The following is a 23,429-nucleotide window of genomic DNA, read 5'->3' as shown; positions in this document are numbered from 1 at the left end:
CACCAGCCCTACAATTGTGTTATCGATTTGCTTCATCTCAGGGTAGGCTCTTTTCCCTTTCGGGTCCAGAATGAAGAGCAATGGAGGAGTACATTTGGAAGTTGTCACTGGGGTTTATTCAACCCTCCAACTTGCCAGCAGGGGCGGGGTTTTTGTAAACAAGGACCTGAGATAAGCACTTAATTGGTACGTGTTTGTTCCACTCCTCAGACTAACACCAATGTCCCGTTCGTTGAGAAAGTAGACGCCTCAGATGTGGGCATGGGGTGGGCTTGTCCTAGCGTTCTTGTAATGACCAGAAGCTTCACCCTTGTACCTACTTTTCCCATCACCTCACTCCCAGTGAACAGAAATACGAAGGGGTTAACAGGGAGCTTCTAGTGGTCAAGCTGGCCTTGGAGGAATGGAGACACTGGCTGGAGGGGGCCAAACACCGGTTCCTGGTCTGGAGTCTTACTCTGTGGCCCCCTTGAGATGGGGACTAGAAATGGCAATTGAGGAGCCTTTCCCTGGAGGACGTCCCGCTGGAAGCCTCTATGAGCTTTCTGCAGTAAGGGCACAGGTCCTGCAGTGGGGGCACGCCCCACCCTTCACTCGACATCCAGGGGTTACCCAGAACCTAGATTTTCTGCAGAAACTCTTTTGGTGGCTGACTATGGATAAGGATAAGGATGTGAGAGTACGAGGTAATCTGCTAGGTTTACGCACATAATAATCCATGTAACAAAGAACCCAGGGCAGGACCGGCAGGTTTGCACAATCCTCTGCCTATACCCTCCCGCCCCTGGTCCCACATCTCCCTCAACTTTATCACAGGGTTGCCTGTATTTTGATGCAACATTGTGATATTAGTTGTAGTGGACCGCTTCTCGAAAGCACGTAAGTATATTGCTCTCCAGAAACTTACCTAGGCCAAGTAGACCAGTGAGCTCCTGCTGGAGCATGTGGTGAGGGGTCATGCCATTTCCAATGACCTGGTGTCACACGAGGGACCCTAGTTCACTAGACGCTTCTGGAGGGCCTTCTAGCAACTTCTGGGAGCTTTGATCAGTCTGTCCTCAGGTATCCAGACTGAGAGAGTGAACCAGGACCTGGAACGGCCCCCCCACTGTTTGGTCTCCAACAACCCTTCATCCTAGGCCAATCACCTGATATGGGCGGAGTATGTGCATACCACCCTATGGCACCCATCCCTGGGCATGTCTCCATTTGAGTACCAGTTTGGCCTTCCTCCAACCATTGTGTCCATAACAGGAAGCTGGCGTGGCCATTGCTTCAGCCAATCACCTTGTTCAGCAGTGCCAAAAGCATTTGCAGAAGGTCAGTGCTTTGATTGTAACCATGAGTGAAGCCAGACCCCAGACTGCTAATCCTAAATAGTGATTAGGACCCACTTTCCATCCAGGGCAGTGCTACTTATATTTACATTCCATGTGTCAAGCCAGTACTCTGCACTTGGTACCTTTCATTTGCTACTTATATTTACATTACTTTGATTAAAATGATGGATATATTGGCTTGCTAGAAAGTGGTAGCTCAGTCATGACTCAAAGCTCTAAAACTGTAATAAACTGTAAAAAATAAATAATAATAAAAATAAAAGCTTTATAAACTGTATAAATGTTACACAATGAAATACTTAACTGGTAGTGTAATTGCCATGTTTCAGATAAAATGTGCACCTGGATACACCTGACTCTTGTTTGCACAGTTTTGCATGTTTTATGTCTTTAGACGGGGCCGGGCCTGCAGCCAGTTTCACCAGTTGAACTTGTAGATCTCCTAGAGATTGTAGATAATAAACCACTCTTATGCTACAATGAGATGATGTCCCCATAATAATGAGATGTTGATCAGGATTTATTTTTTTCCTTGTGTCACTATACTTCCCTAGATTTGTTTGGATTTTTTTATTTAATAATAGCTTTGAACTAAAAAAAAAAGTAAGAATAGCAAAAAAAAAATCGTTGTGTTAATTTATCGATATCGTTGTGTTAATTTCTATTTTATTTATTTTATAAGAAACTGTTTTGCTCATACACAATGAATGAATTGGGAATGAGGTATGTATCGGACAAAAACAGTACCGGTGTGAGATATTTTCCGAATAAAGAGCTGTGTTCAGTGTAAGGCCTTGTTAAGCTAACTCGCCACTGTGCCGGAAAAAACAGGGTCTAACGGAATAAGAGCTAGCTAATTTCCTGACCTAGCTATAGTACCTGAAACATATTATACAGTGGCTCTATTACTCCAATTATCTAACTATATCTTTCCCCACCCTTACACTCATCCTATTAGTTTATCTTCCGACTTAGGCTTTGTGATCTTTCTGTAATAAATGTGCAATGTGAAACAGATTTGTAGTAATTGTTAAGGAACGGGCGTGGCCAAACTTCCTTAGGTAATGATTGACAGGTCTTGCATAAACCAGGTGTGAGTTTGGAAAAGAAATAAAAGCGAAGTTTATATTTAACCACCACCATCCCGTGTGTTTTCCAAAAGCTGCACAGTGATTGTTATCTGCATGTGTATTATAGGACAAACAGTGATCTTTCCGTGTTCACTCGAACAGAAGCCGCAGACTGTGTTTTGGTGAGACAGAGACTACAGGGTGGTGTGTGACTTCCTTGGTGGTGAAGCAGATTTCGTGTTCAGGATCCAGCCTATAAAGGCAGAGTTGAAATTTTTCCATCAGAAATTGAAAAGGGGAATTTCTCCACCATGCTGAGCAACGTGAAGAAATCTGATGCAGGAACGTACACCTGCATTGCCCCTAACCTCATTACCCTGAATGTAGAACTAACTGTTAAAGGTGTGTATGGCAGTTTTTTTCTAAAATCAAGTTTGAAGCTTTTTCTTAAGCAAGGAAGTGTGGAACGGCCTGAAAGCCATCATCAACTACAAGACATTATCTCCTCAATCTGTTGGGAATCAACAACTGGCTGACGATCTGAACCATTTCTACTGTAGATTTGAAAGAGGCAATCTCACACTCCACACCCAATCTGACCAACATCTCTTCACACAAACATCGACACCTTCAGGCCCAGACAATGTCTCATCCATCTGTCTGAAAGACCAGCTGTCGCTCATCTTCAAATGGATCTTCAACAGATCACTGGAGCAGTGCAAAGTCCCTTCCTGCTTCAAATGCCCCACCATCATCCCCGTCCCAAAGAAATCCAAGATCTGTGGGCTGAATGACTGCAGACCTGTTGCCTTAACATCCGTGGTCATGAAGTCATTTCAGAGACTAGTGTTGACCCACCTGAAGAACATCACTGGACCCCTACTAGACCCCCTTCAGTTTGCCTACAGAGCAAAAAGGTCAGTGGATGATGCAGTCAGCATGGGACTGCATTACATCCTGCAACACCTTGACAGACCAGGGACTCATGCAAGGATCCCGTTTGTGGACTTCAGCTCGGCGTTCAACACCATCATCCCAGATCTCCTCCTGACCAAATTAACATAGCTGTCTGTGCCCACGTCCATCTGTCAGTGGATCACCAACTTCCTGACAGACAGGCAGCAGCTAGAGAGGTTGGGAAAGTTCACATCTAGCAGTCAGCACTGGCACTCCTCAGGGATGTGTGCTCTCCCAACTACTATTCTCCCTCTACAAAAATGACCTCCTCAGACACCTCTGTTAAGGTACTGAAGTTTGCAGATGACACCACAGTCATTGGCCTCATCCAGGACGGTGATGAGTCTGCATACAGAAGGCAGGTTGACCAGCTGGCTGTCTGGTGCAGTCAAAACAACCTGGAGCTGAACACGCTCAAAACAGTAGAGATGATAGTGGACTTCAGGATGAAGCCCCCGGCACTGCCCCCACTCACCATCCTGGACAGCACTGTTGCCATCGTGGAGACCTTCAGGTTCCTGGGCTCTACCATCTCACAGGACCTGAAGTGGGAGATCCACACAGACTCCATCTTGAAGATGGCCCAGCAGAGATTGTACTTCCTCTGCCAACTGAAAAAGTTCAACCTGCCACAGGAGCTGCTGACCCAATTCTACTCAGCTGTCATTGAGACTGTTCTGTGCACCTCAGTTACTGACTGGTTTGGTTCAGCTACCAAAATCAGATATATGAAGACTTCAACGGACAATCTGAACTGCTGAGAGGATCATTGGTCCTCCCCTGCCCATCCTGAAGGACCTATACTCATCCAGAGTGAAGAAACGGGCAGGTAAAATCATTTCTAGAACAACCAGGCACAAGAACAGCTTTTTCCCACAAGCCATTTCCCTCATCAACAGTTAACTACTTCTAGGTCCTTCTTAGTGTATTACCTCTCTGTGGATACAATTTTTTGTGCAATATGTAAATTCATTTTTTACTATACTACCTGTACACATATCCTTAATGCTTCTGCCATTGCCTTCACCTTGCACATAGCTGTATTATATCTGTACAAATATCTATTCCTTGTAAGCCTATTGTGTCTACTGTACAGTGTTAGATATTCTCTCATATTATTATTATTATTATTTGTAAATTTTATTATTATATGTCTTGCCATCTTATTGGTATGTGTGTTCGGGAAGCTTCATACCAAGTCAAATTCCTTGTGTGTGTGAGCACATAAAGCTCATTTTGATTCTGAAAGTAGATGTTACTAAGCTAAGTTATATGCTAGCCAACTAATGTTAGTGATAACTGTAATATTGATGATTACCTTCTCAAAACAGTGATTAGTTAGTCAATGTCATAGATTTAACCAAATACTGTATCTGTATATTAACTGATCTAAAGCCAATACTGCTATAAAACTGATGTAAAAATAGAGAAGAGGAACTCTACACTGTACACAGTGTGAGCGGCCATGTTGATTTGACGTCACTCAGCTGAAATTTCAAGTTGAGGGGTTATTTTCGGTGGCTTTTACTGATTGTAGGCGGAGAATTACAAGTTGCAGCTTCGCCTATACTTCTATAGATTTGTTTGTATTTTTTCCTTAATAAGAGCTTTGAACTCTCGTAGTGGCGCCATATTACTCAGGTATGTTTTATAAAATTAAAATTAATATACAAACAGCAACAACAGGAAAAATAAAATAAGTAAAATATTTAATCAAATAAACTAATAAAATAGACAATTTCTGGCAGTAAGCGCGGTCATGACATCACTCAGCGCATGCGCACTAAAGTTCCTCTGGAGGGTTTCTTATTAAGGGACGTTAGCTTTCTGAATATTATTGTTCTGTAAATTCATATTTTATTTATTTTATAGTTTTGCTGGTGCTATACGCAATGAATGTGAGGTACGTATCGGACGAAAGCAGGTCAGATATTTCCTGAATAAAGAGCTGTGTTCAGTTTAAGGCCTTGTTAAGCTAAGCTAACTCGCCACTGCCGGAAAAAACAGGGTGTAACGGAGCTAGCTAATTTCCTGACCTAGCTATACTAGTTAAAACATATTACATAGCTGTTCTATTACTCCAACAATCTAACTATATCTTTCCCCACCCCTTCACTCATCCTATTAGTTTATCTTCTGACTTAAACATCTTTTGTTTTCTAAGAGTTTAACGCAAACTGGATAAACCGCACTAAGTAGCTAGACCACATTTAGCTCGCCATTATCTGTGCTACTATTTAATCTTAGCTTTTTATTCTCAGTGTTTTATTGGTGTGTAGCAGGTCAGATTAGACGCTCCAGTCTGTGAAATAAGGGCACTAGCTCAGGAGTGTTTAATAAAATTGAAGTTTACTGTCTATACTGGGCCACTAAGTGAATTGTGCATGTCGATAGATGACTAAAATTGAAACTATTAAGTGTTAACCTCCATCAAACAGCCTTAGTTAGGCTTCGTGATCTTTCTGAAATAAATGTACAATGTGAAACAGATTTGTAGTAATTGTTCAGGAATGGGCGTGGCTAAACTTCCTTAGGTAATGATTGACAGGTCTTGCATAAGCTAGGTGTGAGTTTGTAAAAGAAATAAAAGTGAAGTTTATATTTAACCACCATCATCCCGTGTGTTTTCCAAAACCTGCACAGTGATTGTTATCTGCCCGTGTAGAACATATCCCTGCAGGCCCTGTGTGCTTTAAGGGCATAAAGAAGAGCAAGAACACTTCCTTATTATTCACTTCATGCATTTCTGAATGCTGAGCATTCCTTCTTTAGTTTCCTCAACTGAAGAATTCAACTCATTTATAACTCCATCAGTTATCATTTATTCTGTAATTACACCCCTTTCTGTTTTTGTTTAAATTACAGCTGGTTTTTCTCTTTCACCTTCCTGCTGCTGATACACAAAGGTGAGTGTTTAACACACCACAGTAAGCAGATGCATGTATTGTATAGAAAAGTGACATTTGTTTAATAATTACTGAAATGTGAGCGTCAGTGATGTTCTATTCATGAAGATTCAACAGTTTTATGACTGAATGTTAAGAATGTAAAGCAACAAATGATGTTCATTTTCTGTGTACGTGCACAACATGAGATTACGCTGTCATTTCAATGACATTTAAATTTTACATTTCTCAATTCAGTGCAAATTAGTTATGATGCGGTAAATCACAAATCCAGATGATTAGCTTGAATGAATCTTGCACCAGTCCTGTGGTGTGACGTCTCTTTGTTTTCACCCACAACTTTAACTTGCAGTTAGTTCCCATTTACTTCTTGACTTATAACCGTGGTTTCATTTGATCTTGTCTTATATGATCTCTTATTAAATGTGTATAGAGACATTATGAAGAAGTATAAAGCTTGGAAGTCAGTAGCAGAGATCACTGTTGTCAGTTAGCATGCTTTGCTAGTCTATGAATGAAGCTAGTGTGCATGTAAATTAAATGACCAATGAAATGACCAATTAAATGACCACACTGTTTACTGTGTTATGTAATTTGTGTTTAACTACTTAGCTTTAGAATAATTTGATTAGAATAAAATCCTGGTAGGCCACGCCCACAACAACAGTACCACTGATCATTGCAGATCATTACACGCCCCCAACAGGCAAACTACAAGCAACATGAGCAAATAGTGTGAATGTATTGTTATTGCAAAAGTGTATGAAGCTCTCTGTGTATATTGTTGATGTGTCCTGATGCACACATTTGTATTTATATAATTGAGATTTTCCGTGTTTTTTTTTTTTTTACTTTTAGTGTCGGTGCAGAGTGTTCCTGTTGAAGGTATTATAGGACAAACAGTGATCTTACCGTGTAAACTCAAACAGAAGCCGCAGACTGTGTTTTGGCGATACAGAGATGACAGGACGGTGTGTGACTTCCTTGGTGGTGAAGCAGATTTCGATGAGCAGGATCCAGCCTATAAAGACAGAGTTGAAATTTTTCCATCAGAAATTGAAAAGGGGAATTTCTCCATCATGCTGAGCAACGTGAAGAAATCTGATGAAGGAACGTACACCTGCATTGCCACTAACCTCACTCCCCTGACAGTAGAACTAACTGTTAAAGGTACATACATACATACATACATAAATATATTTATAATTACTTTTATTTAAAATTGTGTATATATATTCAGTGTCCTCCAGAATTACTGGCACCCTTCATGAAAATCAACAGAAATATATAAAAGAATAAAACATGTTTTTGAGATATTTTGTGTTGTACCTCAAACTCTAAATGTTGTACCTCAAATATTTTTCTGAACATTTTTTTTTAAAATACAAAACCCAGGTTTCAGAATGATCACCATCCTCAGAATTAATTTAGTGACTCTTGCTCTGGAGAGAATAACAGCACTGAGCCACTTCCTGTAATGTCTAACAATGTTGAAGATGTTTGTAAAGCATCTTGGTCCACTCCTCTGTTTTAGGCTCCTTTATATTCTCTGGCTTGTGCATGTGGAAGCCCGTGTAAATTCAGACCACAAGTTTTCTTTAGTGAGACTGAGAAGACCATCATAAAGCATTAATTTTCTGTTTCTTTATTCATTGGGAAGTAGGTTTGTCTCATCATGTCATTGAAAACTCTGTGGCAAAGTCTGAACCTCCTGGCAGAGGCAATCAGGAGATAGTTTGGCTGAAATATCCCGGTACAGAGCAGAATTCTTGATGCCATCAATATTCACCAGAGTCCCTGAACCACCAGCCACAAAACAACCCCACAGCACCTCCATGTTTTACAGCAGCTATCAGGTGTTTTTTTTCTCTCATGCAGTTTCATGTCGTCTCCAATCATGCTGCTTCGGTGCAAATCAAAAGGTTTGATTTCAGTCTTCTTCTGACCACAACACATGGTGCTATTTGTAGTTGTAATGTCGCTTGGGGAGGTTCGGGTGCTGCAGTGTGAGATTGACAAACACTTCTCATACACTTCTGAACAGCTTGTTATGAAAATGGTGTTTAACGTTTTTTTTTCAACTTGACAATCACAAGAATCAACTAACCTGTGCATTTCTAAATCTTTGGTCTCTCTTTTCCCCTCCACCATCCTCCTCACTCATGGGCTCATGGGTCAAATCCCTGGCAAGTTTCTCAACTATTTCAGATGTGAATATTTTTGTTATGGCCCTAATTGTGCTCGAAAAGGTATTTTCATGATTTGTCTTTTGTGTTAAAAGGTCTTTGTTTTCCCCAAGGTGATGATTGACAAGGAGCTTTTTTTCAAGTACAATTAATTTGTCATGATATATTTTTGGAGAAAATGATTTAGAAGGTAATTCTAATGAGAATCTATCTACACATATATACTGTTAGGTTAATAGCTTGTGTTTGTGTGTAACAGACAGAGAAGAGAAACAAACCACAACAGAGAGAGAAGCGAAGCGAATCACACCACCGAGTACTGCCCCACCAAACGGCGAATCCACGAGACGAGCAGACGGTCTGTTAATGTTCCTGTTGGGATGTGCTCTGCTCTACTGCTTAGCCTTCTGAAGAAAACCCCCAAGCTCAGTGTGTGCATTAGCTTCACATACAGGCATCACAGGAATTTCTTTTACAGATTTCTGTTCAGTTGGTAATGTTTATATTTGTATATTTGTGCGAGTTTTGCAGCACAGTACCCAATGTTTCCAAAAAAGCAGTATGTCTCAGACAAAAGTCCTTCATCAGCTGTGCAAAGTGTATAAGGCATTGTGTTTTGTGTGCTACAGCTTTAAAAGCACTTTACTTTACTCAGTACAGGAGTATATTTATGTTGGCCTGATAGAGCTAACATACTCCTCTTCTTCTCTCCATTTTCATGGGTCACAGGTTGTGATATAGGGCCATGAAATTCGGCAGAATCATAGATCCTATACGGGAATAGTGTGCTTGTGCTTTTTTTGTGTGTGGAATTACAGGTGCTGTGTAGTAACTCTCCAAAGTGCATTTTCCCCCCATAGGAATACATTGAAAATGTTTTGTTGATCATTCTTTCACATGATTTGAGCCTTTCTTCATTCAGCTATACTGAAGATAATTAAAACTGCCTAATAAAATCCTAGCAACCAAGTGGCTGGAGCATGATAGCAGCCACTGAGGTCACAGCTCTATCTGTTGCCAAGTCTGAACCTCCTGGCAGAGGCAACAAGAAAGTGCCCCCCCCAAACACACATACTCTTTTAAAGAGGATACAGTGACACCTAGAACCAAGAACAAGAAAGACTTTTGATTAAATAAGTTATAATTTAGGAGTGACTTTCATATGATCAGTGTTTTAAAAACATTTCTGATCTTGTTTCAGATTGTTAACACTGAATGTTATGTTGGCAGGGAACATCTTTATTACACACTCCAGTGACGCTTCATATTGCACTATATATCTATCTTTAAGTAGCATAGATAATGCTCAGGCTAGCTAGTTACATATGCTGAATATCAGCTCACTTTAACCAAGAAAATCAAAGCACAGTCACATCCATAAATATTTGGACATATTTATAGTTATTTTAGCTGTCTACCACAGTATATTTAAATTAAATAAAAAAATATGCTCAAATTGCAGATTTTTAGCTTTACTTGGATGGAAATATATATCTAAATTGGGAGAACGGGGTAGGAGTTACCCCCCCCCCCCCCCCCCCTTTTGTTTTTTAAGGGACTAAAAGTAATTGGACAAACAACATATTGTTAAAATTGTCATTTTTAATACTTGGTTCCAAATCCTTTGTAGTCAGTTACTGCCTGAAGTCTGGAACCCATAGACATCATCTATGTTTTGCCTTCAGTAAGGGAAATACATCTCAGTTGGTTTCAGCTCAGGTGATTGACTTGGCCATTGCAGAATATTCCACTTTTTTTGCCTTAAAATAGTCTTGCGTTGCTTTTGAAGTACGCTTCAGGTCATTGTCCATCTGCACTGTGAAGCTCCATCCAATGAATTTTGAAGCATTGCAGATAATATAGCTCTGTACACTTCACAATTCATCCTGCTGCTTTTATCAGCAGTCACATCAACAAATACAAGGGAACCGGTTCCACTGGCAGTCATACACACCCACATCATAAGATGAGGTAGTACACTTCATATCACAAGCAGTTCCTTCCCTTCTCCATACTCTTCTCTTCTCTTCATTCTGCTTCAAGTTGATATTTGTCTCTTCTGCCCATAGGGTAGTTAGGGTAGTTCACTGGTGTATATCTCGTGGTAAACCCTCTGTATTTACTCTGCTGAATCCTTCTCTCGTTTGTTGACTTTGACACAGCCTACCTCCTGGAGGATGTTCTTCATCTGGCCGAGAGTTGTGAAGTGTTTTTTCTTCATCAGGGGAAAAAAAAACCTTTGTCGTATACCACATGGTCTTCTGGGCCTTTTGGTGTTCTGCAGCTCATTAGTGCAGTCTTCCTTTTTAAGAATTTACCAAATAGTTGATAGTCGAACAGCTGAGCAGCCAATTACTTGGTGGGGACCCCAAAAAAAGTGCTGAAAGTCTGCACTTTGATCTCTTATTCATTATTTAATTTCAACTCCAGTATACTGTGGTAGACAGCTGGAATAACAATAAATCTGTCAATGTTCCAATATTTATGGACCTGACTGTAGCTTTAAAAACAGGAAAGAAACTGTTAGCTATGCGATAAGACAATTTCAGATAATTTAACCAAAATTTAGACCATAAAATTTGGACAGAAACTAACTATTGAACTTCCTGTAGTACGACTATGGAAGCCTCCTTATGTACAGTTTTGTTCTAATTGCAATGATTTTCATATGTTGTTTATACTGATGAGGACTTTTCATGATGAAGTATATGACGTTGTTATTGTGTTATTGTACATTTCATTTAAAATGTAGTAAATTTGCTTTTTTGGCCATTAATCTAAACACACAAATCCATAATAACACAGCGAAACATGATTTTTGATATTTCAGCAAATTTATTAAAAATAAAAAATTGGAATCTCTTATTTAAGTAACTGTTCACAGCCTTTGTGCAGTACGCCTGAATTTGGTAAGTTTCTCCCATTCTTCCTGTCAGATTCTCTAAAGGACTCCAGTCAAGTTCTAAAGACATCTCAGGATAGTCAAAGCAAACAGGATGAACCTGAACTCAGTTTAGAGTGCCTTTAGACAAGGGTCTGTCATTATGGATTACTGTGTGTAGATTAATGGCCAGAAAAACCTGAATTTAATCAGTTTTAATTTAGATAAATTGTGTAAAATCTGAACCAAACTCACTGTGTGTATGTTACAGGCTCTGGCTACATTTTTTTTTTTGCTCATTACTATTTATTTCATTTTGTATTTGTTCTTTATTTTTATAAAATATAGCTTTGTTCCATTTACTCGGTATCCACAAGGACATTTTGGTGGCTGTCAGAAAACAGGAAACACACGGCATACGTGAGTTTACTTATAAATGCAGGTGAAGTTTAATTAGGAAACGCTATGGTCTAATTAAACTGCTAATCATAGTAGAGTCCATGCTTTTACTGTTTCCATGTTTTTATCGCTGCCCATGACATCACAAAGCTTGTACATTTGTCCTTGTATTTGTAAATGAGTAAAATCAGGCTAGTTTTTGCTACAGTATTATTTTGCAAAACATCTTGCTTGTGTGTGCGTGAGTGTGTGTTCAGAATTCCAAATGGCAGTTTTCAAACAGTCCATGTTTATTCAAAGTTCACTTCTGGTACAGTTTCTAAATGGACATGAGTATCTGATGAAAAGCAAAATGTCCTGGTGAATGTAGTGTAACTGCTCCTTAAATCACCCAAAAACATTTCTTTCATTGCTTTTTTTGAAGTTTACTAAACCAGTATTACTTTGCATTGATAGTTTACCGAGTTGCATTGATGATAAAGGATCAGGTTAAATGAATTCTGATGAATTTTCTGTTGAATTATCATGGTAATTACTGAAAATGTACAACTATTGAAACTTATTACTATGGTAATGTTATAAATAACACAATTGTTATTTAGGTTCTGATAAATAAAAACGTAGAATTGAAAGAGGGTGTACTTTCTTTTCCCATGACTGTATGTCCATATCAGACAGTTGTGCTTCCCTATTTATAACCAACAGACATCCCTGATCTTCACACATCCTGTATCATTTAAATAAACACTTGCTGATTCACCATCTCATGCATCTTAAACCTCGACAATACTGCTTTTAGTTTATTTTATTTCAGTTTGCAACACTTGATTGATTGATTATTATCCTTCCTGTCAGCTTGAACCAGTCTGACCATTCTCCCCAGATCTCTCTCATCAACAAGGAAATCCCGAGAGATCAGCAGTTTCTGAAATACTCAAAGCAGCCTGTCAGGCAACAACAACCTTACCACAGTCAAAGTCACTGAGATTGCAATTTTTCCCTTTCTGACATTAACTAAAGCCCTTGATCTGTTTCTGTAGGAGTGATCGGCTGATGGATAATTACAGGTGTGAGCAGGTGTACATGTGTTCCTATTAAAGTGGCCAGTGAGTGTTTGTCATTGAATATTCTGAGAAGAGGCAAGAAGGTGGCCAAGCTGTCCTAGTCAAACACAAACACACACTACATCACATTATTCTCACATTCTGTTCCCAGCAACTTTTCCCCATCTCCTTATCCACATGCCAACGTTTATACCTTAGACAAGTCTACTATGCACAATATACAACAAAATACACTAATAGAGGAACATGAGTGACAGTATCACCACTGCTGTAGGTCATACACTTAAATATTATATTTTAAATATAATATTATTTAAATGTAATATTTTCTACTTTCACATTAAATGACCAGCTGAATGGATTTTTTCCCTTTTATTTAGAGCTGAATGCCTGATCTTTCCATCTCTAAGAAAATTTCTGTTTTTCATGTAAGTTCTGCTTTTCTGCTCACTTCAGTAAACGAAACTAAAATGCACTAATGAGGAAAAACTATTTCTTGTTCAAACACAATTCTCACCTCAAAATGGTCAACATGGTATCTAGATCACCTGCTAGGAAATGTCCTGTGCTGATAAAACATCACATTCACTTGGGGTCAGATTTCCTGAAGTGGGACTCGTCAAATGGATGTCATTAAAACAAGTTTTACATTGCTAAACAACAACCGTTTTTTAAATAAAATCCGTTCATTTTTTGAGCGCCTGCCATTCAAGTCCCTGTGAATGAGCTGTTGCTATAGAAACAATAACATATTCGGTATCAAGTTAAAGTGATTGATCAACTAATGATTGAACTATATTAAAATCCTGTACTTAGCAAGCTATCTCAAGGCTACTTATACACAGTTAAATCATAAATAACCTGCTTGCCTCATGTGCAGGTTGACATTTTATCATTTAAATGTCTTATTTGTGATAACCATGTATAGGATTTTACTGATGTATCAAAAAAAAAAATAAATAAATAAAAAAAATAAGAATAACATTATCATGTTTAATCTTGTGGTAATGTTAATTGGATGGTCTATTTATTCAGTCATGTTGATTTGATTCCACATCTAACAAATTAACTAAAGAAACTGCTATAAAGTCAGGAAGGAATCAACCAAAGGGATTAGCTTACAGCTCTAAAGATAATTTTCACCACTAAGGTTTAGTATTTTTTCATAAATCAGACAGCCATCAGTTATGGGACCAACTTAACTAATTAGCATGTGTTTGTTCCCCATGAGGGTGCTGTGATGAATATAAATACTTTTTCGTTCTATATGTTTTTTTTTACCGATATTGTTTTAGGTTAATATTACTTGTAAAGATGCATGGTACCCATGTTTGTACTTTAGCTAATCATTAAACAGTGTATGCTGGAAATTGGCACGCACACACAACTCGTTGTATTGATTCATTAGCTTGTGTCTTGATTTTTTGCAGGGTTGTGTCATCCTGTTGAACATGTTGTGACAGTGGGCCGACAGCCCGCGCACATAAAACATCAAACGCTCCTCGCGCAACTGACGGCGTGGTGCTGAAAAGACAGCGCCCTTTCAGAACTGCGTTTGTTTTCGACAGCCAGAGTGCGTGTGGCTATGGGGCGGAGCGACATAACACGGCACGGCTGGCGGCCAATGAGTGCCGCGGATCCTCATCACCCTCCCGGTGAAGACGAGGAGCTATAAAAGGAGCTCGCGGCCACTCTACGGGGAGGAAGGTAAGGGAAGGCTGGTATGCTGCTAATGTCTCTCTCTGTCTACCTTTTAGACGCCGACCTAAGCGAGGAAGAAGAGCCTCTGCTGCTTCGCGACACCACCGCTGCATAAGCCAGCCTGCTACCTCCCCCTCATCTCGCCGTTGCGCCGCCACTGCCATTTCGCCGCACCTCATCCGAGACCTCACTAGTTTCACCAAGCCTCACTTTCTGCGTGCTACTCCTCCCTTCACGAAGATATCAATAAAGAGCATGTTCCCCTGCACATTCTGGATGCGGGCATGAGCCACAAAGCGCCATGGAAGCTGTTCTTCAGCAGTTCCTGCAAGCCACCCTACAGCAGCAGGCCGTAACATGGGCCGTAACACGGGGTCTGCGTGTAACCACCAAGAACTCCTGGAACGGAGGCAGAGAAACAGTGCCACAACGGTCCCCCTCCCCAGCCCCTGCCGAGAGGCCCGGTGCCTCCTCACGAAACTCTCACCAGAGGACGACGTCGAGGCCTATTTGTCGACATTCGAACGAGTGGCCCAGCGTGAACAGTGGCCGAAGGAGGACTGGGCCCAGGCCCTCGCGCCCTTCCTCACCGGGGAGGCCCAGTGGGCCTACCATGCTCTGACACCAGAGGAAGCGGAAGAGTACGACATGGTAAAGAGCGAGATCTTGCTCTGCTGCGGTCTCTCCCCGACCAGTGTTGCAGCAGAGCTCCACTGATGGAGGCACGACCCCAAGGCCACCCCACACAGTCAGATGGACTCTCTGCTGAGGATAGCAAAGCGCTGGCTGCAACCCGACCGTCTTACAGCTATGGAGATTGTGGAAAGGGTGGCCATGGATAGATTCCTCTGAGCTCTGCCGCCGGAAGAGAGGAAGGCCATGGATATCGAGGGTGCCCGAACCCCCAGGGAGATGCTGGAGGCCCTGGAAAGGGCGGTGGCCACCCAGGAGATCGGCAGGGGCGAGCGATGAGAGTTTTCCCAAGGGCTACCAGCACAAAGACCAGAAATGACACCAACAGGGGAGGGGAGACCCAGCCAGAGTCGCTCCGCTGTCAGGACACACCAGGACATGTCCATGCCGAACGAGCCGGGCCCTTCTACCCCTCCGAGATGGGTGAGCAAACCCTGGCTGACGGGGTGCTCTCTCCATGCTGGCACACCGTCCAGCCTGCCCACCATCCCTGTCGAGGTAAACGGCTGCCGCATTTTGGCTCTCCTGGACTCGGGTAGCATGGTGACCCTGGTGCGGCCCTCCCACATCCCAGCCCCAAGGACTAAGGGCTCGCTTACACTCAGCTGCATGCATGGGGACATTCAGGACCCATGGCCCGAGTGAACCTTTTTTTTCCCTTTCTGACATTAACTAAAGCTCTTGACCTGTTTCTGTAGGGGTGATCGGCTGATGGATAATTACAAGAGTGAGCAGGTGTACAGGTGTTCCTATTAAACTGGCCAGTGAGTGTTACTGAATATTTTAAGAAGAGGCAAGAAGGTGGCCAAGCTGTCAAACACACACACAAAGATCTTTCTAAAGTCCCCACAGAGTACCATGAGCTCCAGGATGTCTTTAGCAAGCACAAGGTCCAGATCTTTCCTCCCCACCAGCCCTACAACTGTGACAACAGTTTACTTCATCTCAGGGTAGGCTCTTTTCCCTTTCGGGTCCAGAACGAAGCACAATGGAGGAGTACATTTGGAAGTTGTCGCTGGGGTTTATTCAACCCTCCAACTTGCCAGCAGGGGCAAGGTTTTTGTAAACAAGGTCCTGAGATAAGCACTTAATTGGTACGTGTTTGTTCCACTCCTCAGACTAACACAAATGTCCCGTTCGTTGAGAAAGTAGACGCCTCAGATGTGGACGTGGTGTGGGCTTGTCCTAGCGTTCTTGTAATGACCAGAAGCTTCACCCTTGTACCTACTTTTCCCATTACCTCACTCCCAGTGAACAGAAATATGAAGGGGTTCATAGGGAGCTTCTAGTGGTCAAGCTGGCCTTGGAGGAATGGAGACACTGGCTGGAGGGGGCCAAACACCAGTTCCTGGTCTGGAGTCTTACTCTGTGGCCCCCTTGAGATGGGGACTAGAAATGGCAATTGAGGAGGCTTTCCAACAAGAACAGGTGCCTTTCCCTGGAGGACGTCCCCCTGGAAACCTCTATGTCCCTTCTGCAGTAAGGGCACAGGTCCTGCAGTGGGGGCACGCCCCACCCTTCAGTCGACATCCAGGGGTTACCCAGAACCTAGATTTTCTGCAGAGACACTTTTGGTGGCTGAGAGTATATGCCAGGTTTATGCACGTAATAATCCATGTAATAAAGAACCCAGGCACGACCGGCAGGTTTGCCCAATCCTCTGTCGATACCCTTCTGCCCCTGGACCCACATCTCCCTCAACTTTATCACAGGGTTGCCCGTATCTTGATGCAACATTGTGATATTAGTTGTAGTGGACCGATTCTCGAAAGCATGTAAGTATATTGCTTTGCAGACACTTACCTAGACCAAGTAGACCAGTGAACTCCTGCTCGAGAATGTGGCGAGGGGTCATGCCATTTCTAATGACCTGGTGTCACACCAGGGACCCCAGTTCTCTAGTGGCTTCTGGAGGGCTTTCTGATGACTTCTGGGAGCTTCGATCAGTCTGTCCTCAGGTTTCCACCCTCAGTCTAACAAACAGTCTGAAAGAGTTAACCTGGAATGGACCCTCCAGTGTCTGGTTTCCAAAAACCCTTCATCCTAAGCCAATCACTTGATATGAGTAGAGTACACATGGCTCTTATCCTGACAAGAGTCTGGATACACCTGACTCTTGTTTGCATAGTTTTGCATTTGTTTTGCATGTTTTATTTCTGTTCTTTAGAGAGGGCCAGGCCTGCAGCCAGTTTCACCAGTTGAACTTGTAGATCTCATAGAGATTGTAGATAATAAAACACTGTTATGCTACAATGAGATGCTGTTCCCATAATAACGAGATGTTTTTCTCATAAAAATGAGACGAGAATAATATGATAACTAAAGTTCCTTCTGTTTTTGGAGGGTTTGTTACTAAGGGATGTTAGCTTTTTGTGGATATTATTGTTGTGTTAATTTCCATTTTATTTATTTTATAAGAAACTGTTTTGCTCATTGTTATACACATTGAATGTGACATATGTATTGGATAAAAGCAGTAAAAATGTGAGATATATATTCCAATGAAAGAAAAACTTAAGGCCTTGTTAAGCTAACTTGCCACTGTGTCATAAAAGGGTGTAACAGAATAAGAGCTAGCTAATTTCCTGACCTAGCTATACTACCTAAAACATATTATACAGTTGCTAATATCTAACTATATCTTTTGCCACCCTTACACTCAGCCTATTAGTTTATCTTCCGACTTAAACCTCTTTTGTTCTATAAGAGTTTAACGTAAACTGGATAAACTGCACTAAGTAACTAGACCGCATTAGCTACTTTACCACATTAGCTAGACCACATCTAGCTCTCCAATATCTGTGCTAATTATTTAAGCTTAGCTTTTTATTCTCAGTTTGTTAGCAGATGTGTAGCAGGTCAGATTAGATGCTCTAATCTAAAGCTTGAAGCCTGCTGTAAAATAAGGGCACTAGCTCAGGAGTGTTTAATAAAATTGAAGTTTACTGTCTGTACTGGGCCACTAAGTGAATTGCGCATGTCGATAGATGACTAAAATTGAAACTATTAAGTGTTAACCTCCATCAAACAGCCTTAGTCAGGCTTTGTGATCTTTCTGAAATAAATGTGCAATGTAAAACAGATTTGTAGTCATTGTTCAGGAATGGGCGTGGCTAAACTTCCTTAGGTAATGATTGACAGGTCTTGCATAAGCTAGGTGTGAGTTTGGAAAAGAAATAAAAGTGAAGTTTATATTTAACCACCATCATCCCGTGTGTTTTCCAAAACCTGCACAGTGATTGTTATCTGCCCGTGTAGAACATATCCCTGCAGGCCCTGTGTGCTTTAAGGGCATAAAGAAGAGCAAGAACACTTCCTTATTATTCACTTCATGCATTTCTGAATGCTGAGCGTTCCTTCTTTAGTTTCCTCAACTGAAGAATTCAACTCATTTATAACTCCATACAGTTATCATTTATTCTGTAATTACAACCCTTTCTGTTTTTGTTTAAATTACAGCTGATTTTTCTCTTTCACCTTCCTGCTGCTGATACACAAAGGTGAGTGTTTAACACACCACAGTAAGCAGATGCATGTATTGCATAGAAAAGTGAAATTTGTTTAATAATTACTGAAATGTGAGCATCAATGAAGATGTTCTATACACGAATATTCAACAGTTTTATGATGGAATGTTGAGCAACAAATGAAATGAACAAATGATGTTCATTTTCTGCGTATGTGTGCAACATTTACCCTATTATTTCAGTGACATTTAAATTATACTTTTCTCAATTCGATATAAATTCGATATGTATAAATTCAGGTTATACATTTTAAATGCATGAATTTATCCCTAATGAGCGAGCCAGAGGTGATGGTGGCAATGAAAAACTCTCCGAGACGATATGAGGAAGAAACCTTGAGAGGAACCAGACTCAAAAGGGAACCCACCCTCATCTGGGAGACACTGGACAGTGCGATTATAAATAAATCCCTTCTGAACTGTATACTATATGGTCAAAAAGTGCAATTGTGTAACCAAAAAAGTTCATTATAGTTTACACATGAAGTCTAATTTTGTTGAAGTTATCAACTGAACTTGAATGAGTCTTACACCAGTCCTATGGTGTGATGTCTTGAGTAGTGTGAATGTGGGGTTATTGAGAAGCTCTCTCTATATATTGTTGATGTGTCCTGATGCACACATTTGTATTTATATTATTGAGATATATTCTGTGTGTTTTTTAATTGTATTGTTGGCACAGAGGGTCCCAGAGTGATCTTACCGTGTTCACTCGAACAGAAGCCGCAGACTGTGTTTTGGCGATACAGAGACAGCAAGACGGTGTGTGACTTCCTTGGTGGTGAAGCAGATTTCGATGAGCAGGATCCAGCCTATAAAGGCAGAGTTGAAAATTTTCCATCAGAAATTGAAAAGGGGAATTTCTCCATCATGCTGAGCAACGTGAACAAATCTGATGCAGGACCGTACACCTGCATCGCCCCTAACCTCATCACCCTGAAGGTAGAACTAACCGTTAAAGGTGTGTATCGTTTTTCCAAAATCAAGTTTGAAGCTTTTTCTTGAGCATGTAGTTTCTGTCACATGGTGTTTTCTTTAGCATGATTCAGTCATTATATTCAAAATGATCTGATGAAATCCTTAGATGTGTCAGTTTGCCTTAAATCACTGCTAATAGACGTACTTACGTAAATATATTTATAATTACTTTTATTTAAAACTGGAGAGAATAAACTGGTGAAACTCTGGAGAGAATAACAGCAGTGAGCCACCTCCTGTAATGTCTAACGATGTTGAAGATGTTTGTAAAGGATCTTGGTCCACTCCTCTATTTTACACTCCTTTATATTCTCTGGCTTGTGCATGTGGAAGCCCCTTGTGAATTCAGACCACAAGTTCTCTGTTAGGTTCCAATCCAGACACTGAGAAGGTCACCACAAAGCATTAATTTTCTGTTTCTTTATTCATTGGGAAGTAGGTTTGTTTCATCATCTCATTGAAAACTTTATGGCAAAGTCTGAACCTCCTGGCAGAGGCAATCAGGAGATAGTTTGGCCGAAATATCCCGGTACAGAGCAGAATTCTTGATGCCATTAATCTTCACCTGAGTCCCTGAACCACCAGCCACAAAACAACCCCACAGCACCTCCATGTTTTACAGCAGCTATCAGGTGTTTTTTTCTCTCATGCAGTTTCATTTTGTCTCCAATCATGCTGCTTCGGTGCAAATCAAAAGGTTTGATTTCGGTCTTCTTCTGACCAAAACACATGATGCCAATTGTAGTTGTAATGTTGCTTGGGGAGGTTCGGGTGCTGCAGTGTGAGATTCTTTTTTCCCCTCCATCATCCTCTTCACTCATGCCCTCATGGGTCAAATCCCTGGCAAGTTTTCATATGTGAACATTTCTGTTATGGCCCTAATTGTGATTAATGGTATTTTAACTGCTTAAGTATTTTTATGATTTTTCTCTTTTGTGTTAAAAGGTCTTTGTTTTTTCCACATGGTAATGGATAAGAAACAGCTTTTTCAAGTATGATTAATTTGTCATGATATATTTTTAGAGAAAAAGGTAAAGGTGATTTAAAAGGTAATTCTAATGAGAATGATCTTTCTACACACGTACTGTGCTAAGTTAATGACTTGTGTTTGTGTGCAACAGAGAGAGAAAAGAAACCAATCACAATCACCAATCAATGGCGAATCCACGAGACGAGCAGACGGTCTGTTAACGTTCCTGTTGGGATGTGCTCTGCTCCACAGCTTAGCCTTCTGAAGAAAACCCCCAAGCTCAGTGTGTGCATTAGCTTCACATACAGGCATCACAGGAATTTCTTTTACAGGTTTCTGTTAGGTTGGTAATGTGTTTATTTGTGTTTCCAAAAAAAGCAGTATGTCTCAGACAAAAGTCCTTCATTAGCTTTGCAAAGTGCATAAGGTCATTGTGTTTTGTGTGCTACAGCTTTAGAGGCACTTTGGTTTACTCAGAACATTACTCTATTTATGTTGGCTTGACAGAGCAAATTGTCCTGGCGAATGTAGCATAAATTCTTATTAAGTCACGCAAAATCATTTCTAATCACTGCCTTTTTACTAAATCAGCATTACTTTGCATTGATGGTTTACTGATGATAATAGATCAGGGTATAAAATGAATTCTGTTGGGTTTTCTGTTGAATTATCATGTTAATGACAGAAAATTTATGCCTGATGAAACTCATTACTATGATAATGTGTATACATGCATATCATCCTATATTAAAAAACAAGCATATTAAAAGTGTGAACTTCGACAGCTTTGACAGTTTTTTTCCTGTTTGGTGTGGTCTACTTGTGGTAGGGATCACATGCTGTGGAAGTTTCACTTCCAGATCAACGATTTCCAGTTAGAGCTGGCAATTTTCAGGAAGCGCTCATTTGTGACACAAAAGAAAAGTTAAGTGGAGTTTAACTTCATGCAAACGAGACACGATGCAGTACCTACGAGTGGAAGTGAGGGTTCTTTTTGACCACTACTGTGAAATATTATCCAGTGCTAGCCCAGAATATCCACTACTGAATTTTCTCTTAATAACTCTGGAACTATTTTGGGTTTTGATTGTAGTCATATGTATAGTTTGTTACTACATGTGATTGCTTTAAAACTACACAGGAAGCCCCTAAAATTTCATTCAAATGCAGCACTGAAATCTTTACCAAATTGTCTAAACACCAGTTTTGGTATAATTCAATATTTTAGCGAATCAAATGATTAGTGGAACTCTCAAAGGGGCGGAACCTTGTAACCAACTGCCAATCACAACACATCCACCACAAGAACGACTTTCTCCATCATAGAGAGAGACATTAACAGTCTTCAAGAGACATGACCCATGCAAAGCACCCGGACCAGACTTTATAGTTTCTTTATATTTATGCTTTTCATTTCATAACTTTCTCTTCTCTGCTTTACTTTTTTATCTTACCTTACAATGTTTACCTTATTAGTATTATTTTTATTTCTTGTATTTTACTGTTATTAGTAAGCATCGGTCCCAAGACAAATTCCTTGCACATGTAAACCCACGGTACTTGGCAATAAAGGTGATTCTGATTCAGATTCTGATCACTGAAACAGGAATGAACATCTCAAATTTAAAACATACCAGCGCCAGTCAGAATCGCTTGGAGCCTGCAGTAGTGGTGTAATTTGTAAATATTGTAAATAACCTCTAAGCATAATGTTCTCTTTGATTATTTGCATTCATTTCTGAAATGTGTTGTTTAGCTAGCTAGCTGTCACTTCCTTCTTCAGCTAGCAGCTCAGCTATGTTTTGGTTCAAGATAACAGGAACTACTAATGTTGACCTGATTTTAGAATAGTCTTTTAATGCTCATACTTATGAGGAGAGACTTAAAATTATACAAGAGGACAGTTTCTTTAGTTAGTTCAGTATATATATGTCCATATCAGACATTTGTGCTTCCACTACTTATAACCGTCGATCCCTGATCTTCCCACATCCTGTATCATTTATGTTTGTTATGTGCAGCAGTAATTTCCAGTAAATAAACACTTGCTGATTCACCATCTCATGCATCTTAAACCTTGACAATAGTGCTTTTAGTTTGTTTTATTTCAGGTCGCAACACTTTGATTGTGACTTGTTGATTATTAGCCTTTCTGACAGCTCGAACCAGTCTGACTATTCTCCCCGGACCTCTCTCATCAACAAGGAAATCCCGAGAGATCAGCAGTTTCTGAAATACTCAAAGCAGCCTGTCAGGAACCTTACCACAGTCAAAGTAACTGAGATTGCATTTTTTTTCCATTCTGATGTTCGATGTGAATATTAACTAAAGCTCCTGACCTATATCTGTATCTGTATCCATCTATCTACCTATATATCTATCTATCTATATATATATGTATACATACATATGCTGGAATCCAACTCCATTTTCAATGTTCACCTTCAAAAAGAAAATTTACTCTCTTACCTTAAATGACCAGCTGAATGGATTTTTTCCCCTCTTTTATTTAGAGCTGAAAGCATGATCTTCCCATCTCTAAGAAAACTTCTGTTTTTTCATGTAAGTTCTGCTTTTCTCACTTCAGTAAATGAAACTAAATGCACTAACTAGTGTAAAAAAAACAACAAACAAAACAACTATTTCTTTTTCAAACAGAATTCTCTCCTCAAAATGACCGAGTGTGAACATGGTGTCTAGATCACCTGCTCTGTGCTACACCTCAGTCAGGAAATGTCCTGTGCTCACAGAACATCAC

General features: G+C 40.4%; 1 protein-coding gene and 1 long non-coding RNA gene across 7 annotated transcripts in view; one reads left to right on the top strand and one right to left on the bottom strand.

The window, feature by feature from the left end:
• Window positions 1-12,371, top strand: part of LOC113524309 (CD276 antigen homolog) — a 19,719-nt gene extending 7,348 nt beyond the window's left edge. Inside the window, exons 2-5 of one of the 6 annotated variants that reach the window (XR_008300960.1) lie at window positions 6,233-6,273; window positions 7,132-7,443; window positions 7,937-8,129; window positions 8,719-12,371. Coding sequence is in view for 4 of the 6 variants with exons in the window: in XM_053229375.1 (XP_053085350.1) it covers window positions 5,260-5,270; window positions 6,233-6,273; window positions 7,132-7,443; window positions 8,719-8,870 (516 nt within the window). In the remaining 2 variants the exon portion in view is untranslated. The other 5 variants (XM_053229374.1, XR_008300961.1, XM_053229375.1 and 2 more) reach the window with 5 other exon arrangements.
• LOC128317453 (uncharacterized) lies at window positions 7,187-23,429 on the bottom strand. The gene is made up of 3 exons (XR_008300962.1): window positions 23,141-23,429; window positions 19,427-19,535; window positions 7,187-7,294 (listed from the first exon to the last, which is right to left on the bottom strand). It is a non-coding gene; the product is annotated as an uncharacterized LOC128317453 (long non-coding RNA).

This window comes from Pangasianodon hypophthalmus, chromosome 25 (assembly GCF_027358585.1).
Source record: "Pangasianodon hypophthalmus isolate fPanHyp1 chromosome 25, fPanHyp1.pri, whole genome shotgun sequence".
Taxonomy (NCBI): Eukaryota; Metazoa; Chordata; class Actinopteri; order Siluriformes; family Pangasiidae; genus Pangasianodon; species Pangasianodon hypophthalmus.
This window is presented reverse-complemented; position numbering and strand designations above follow the sequence as displayed.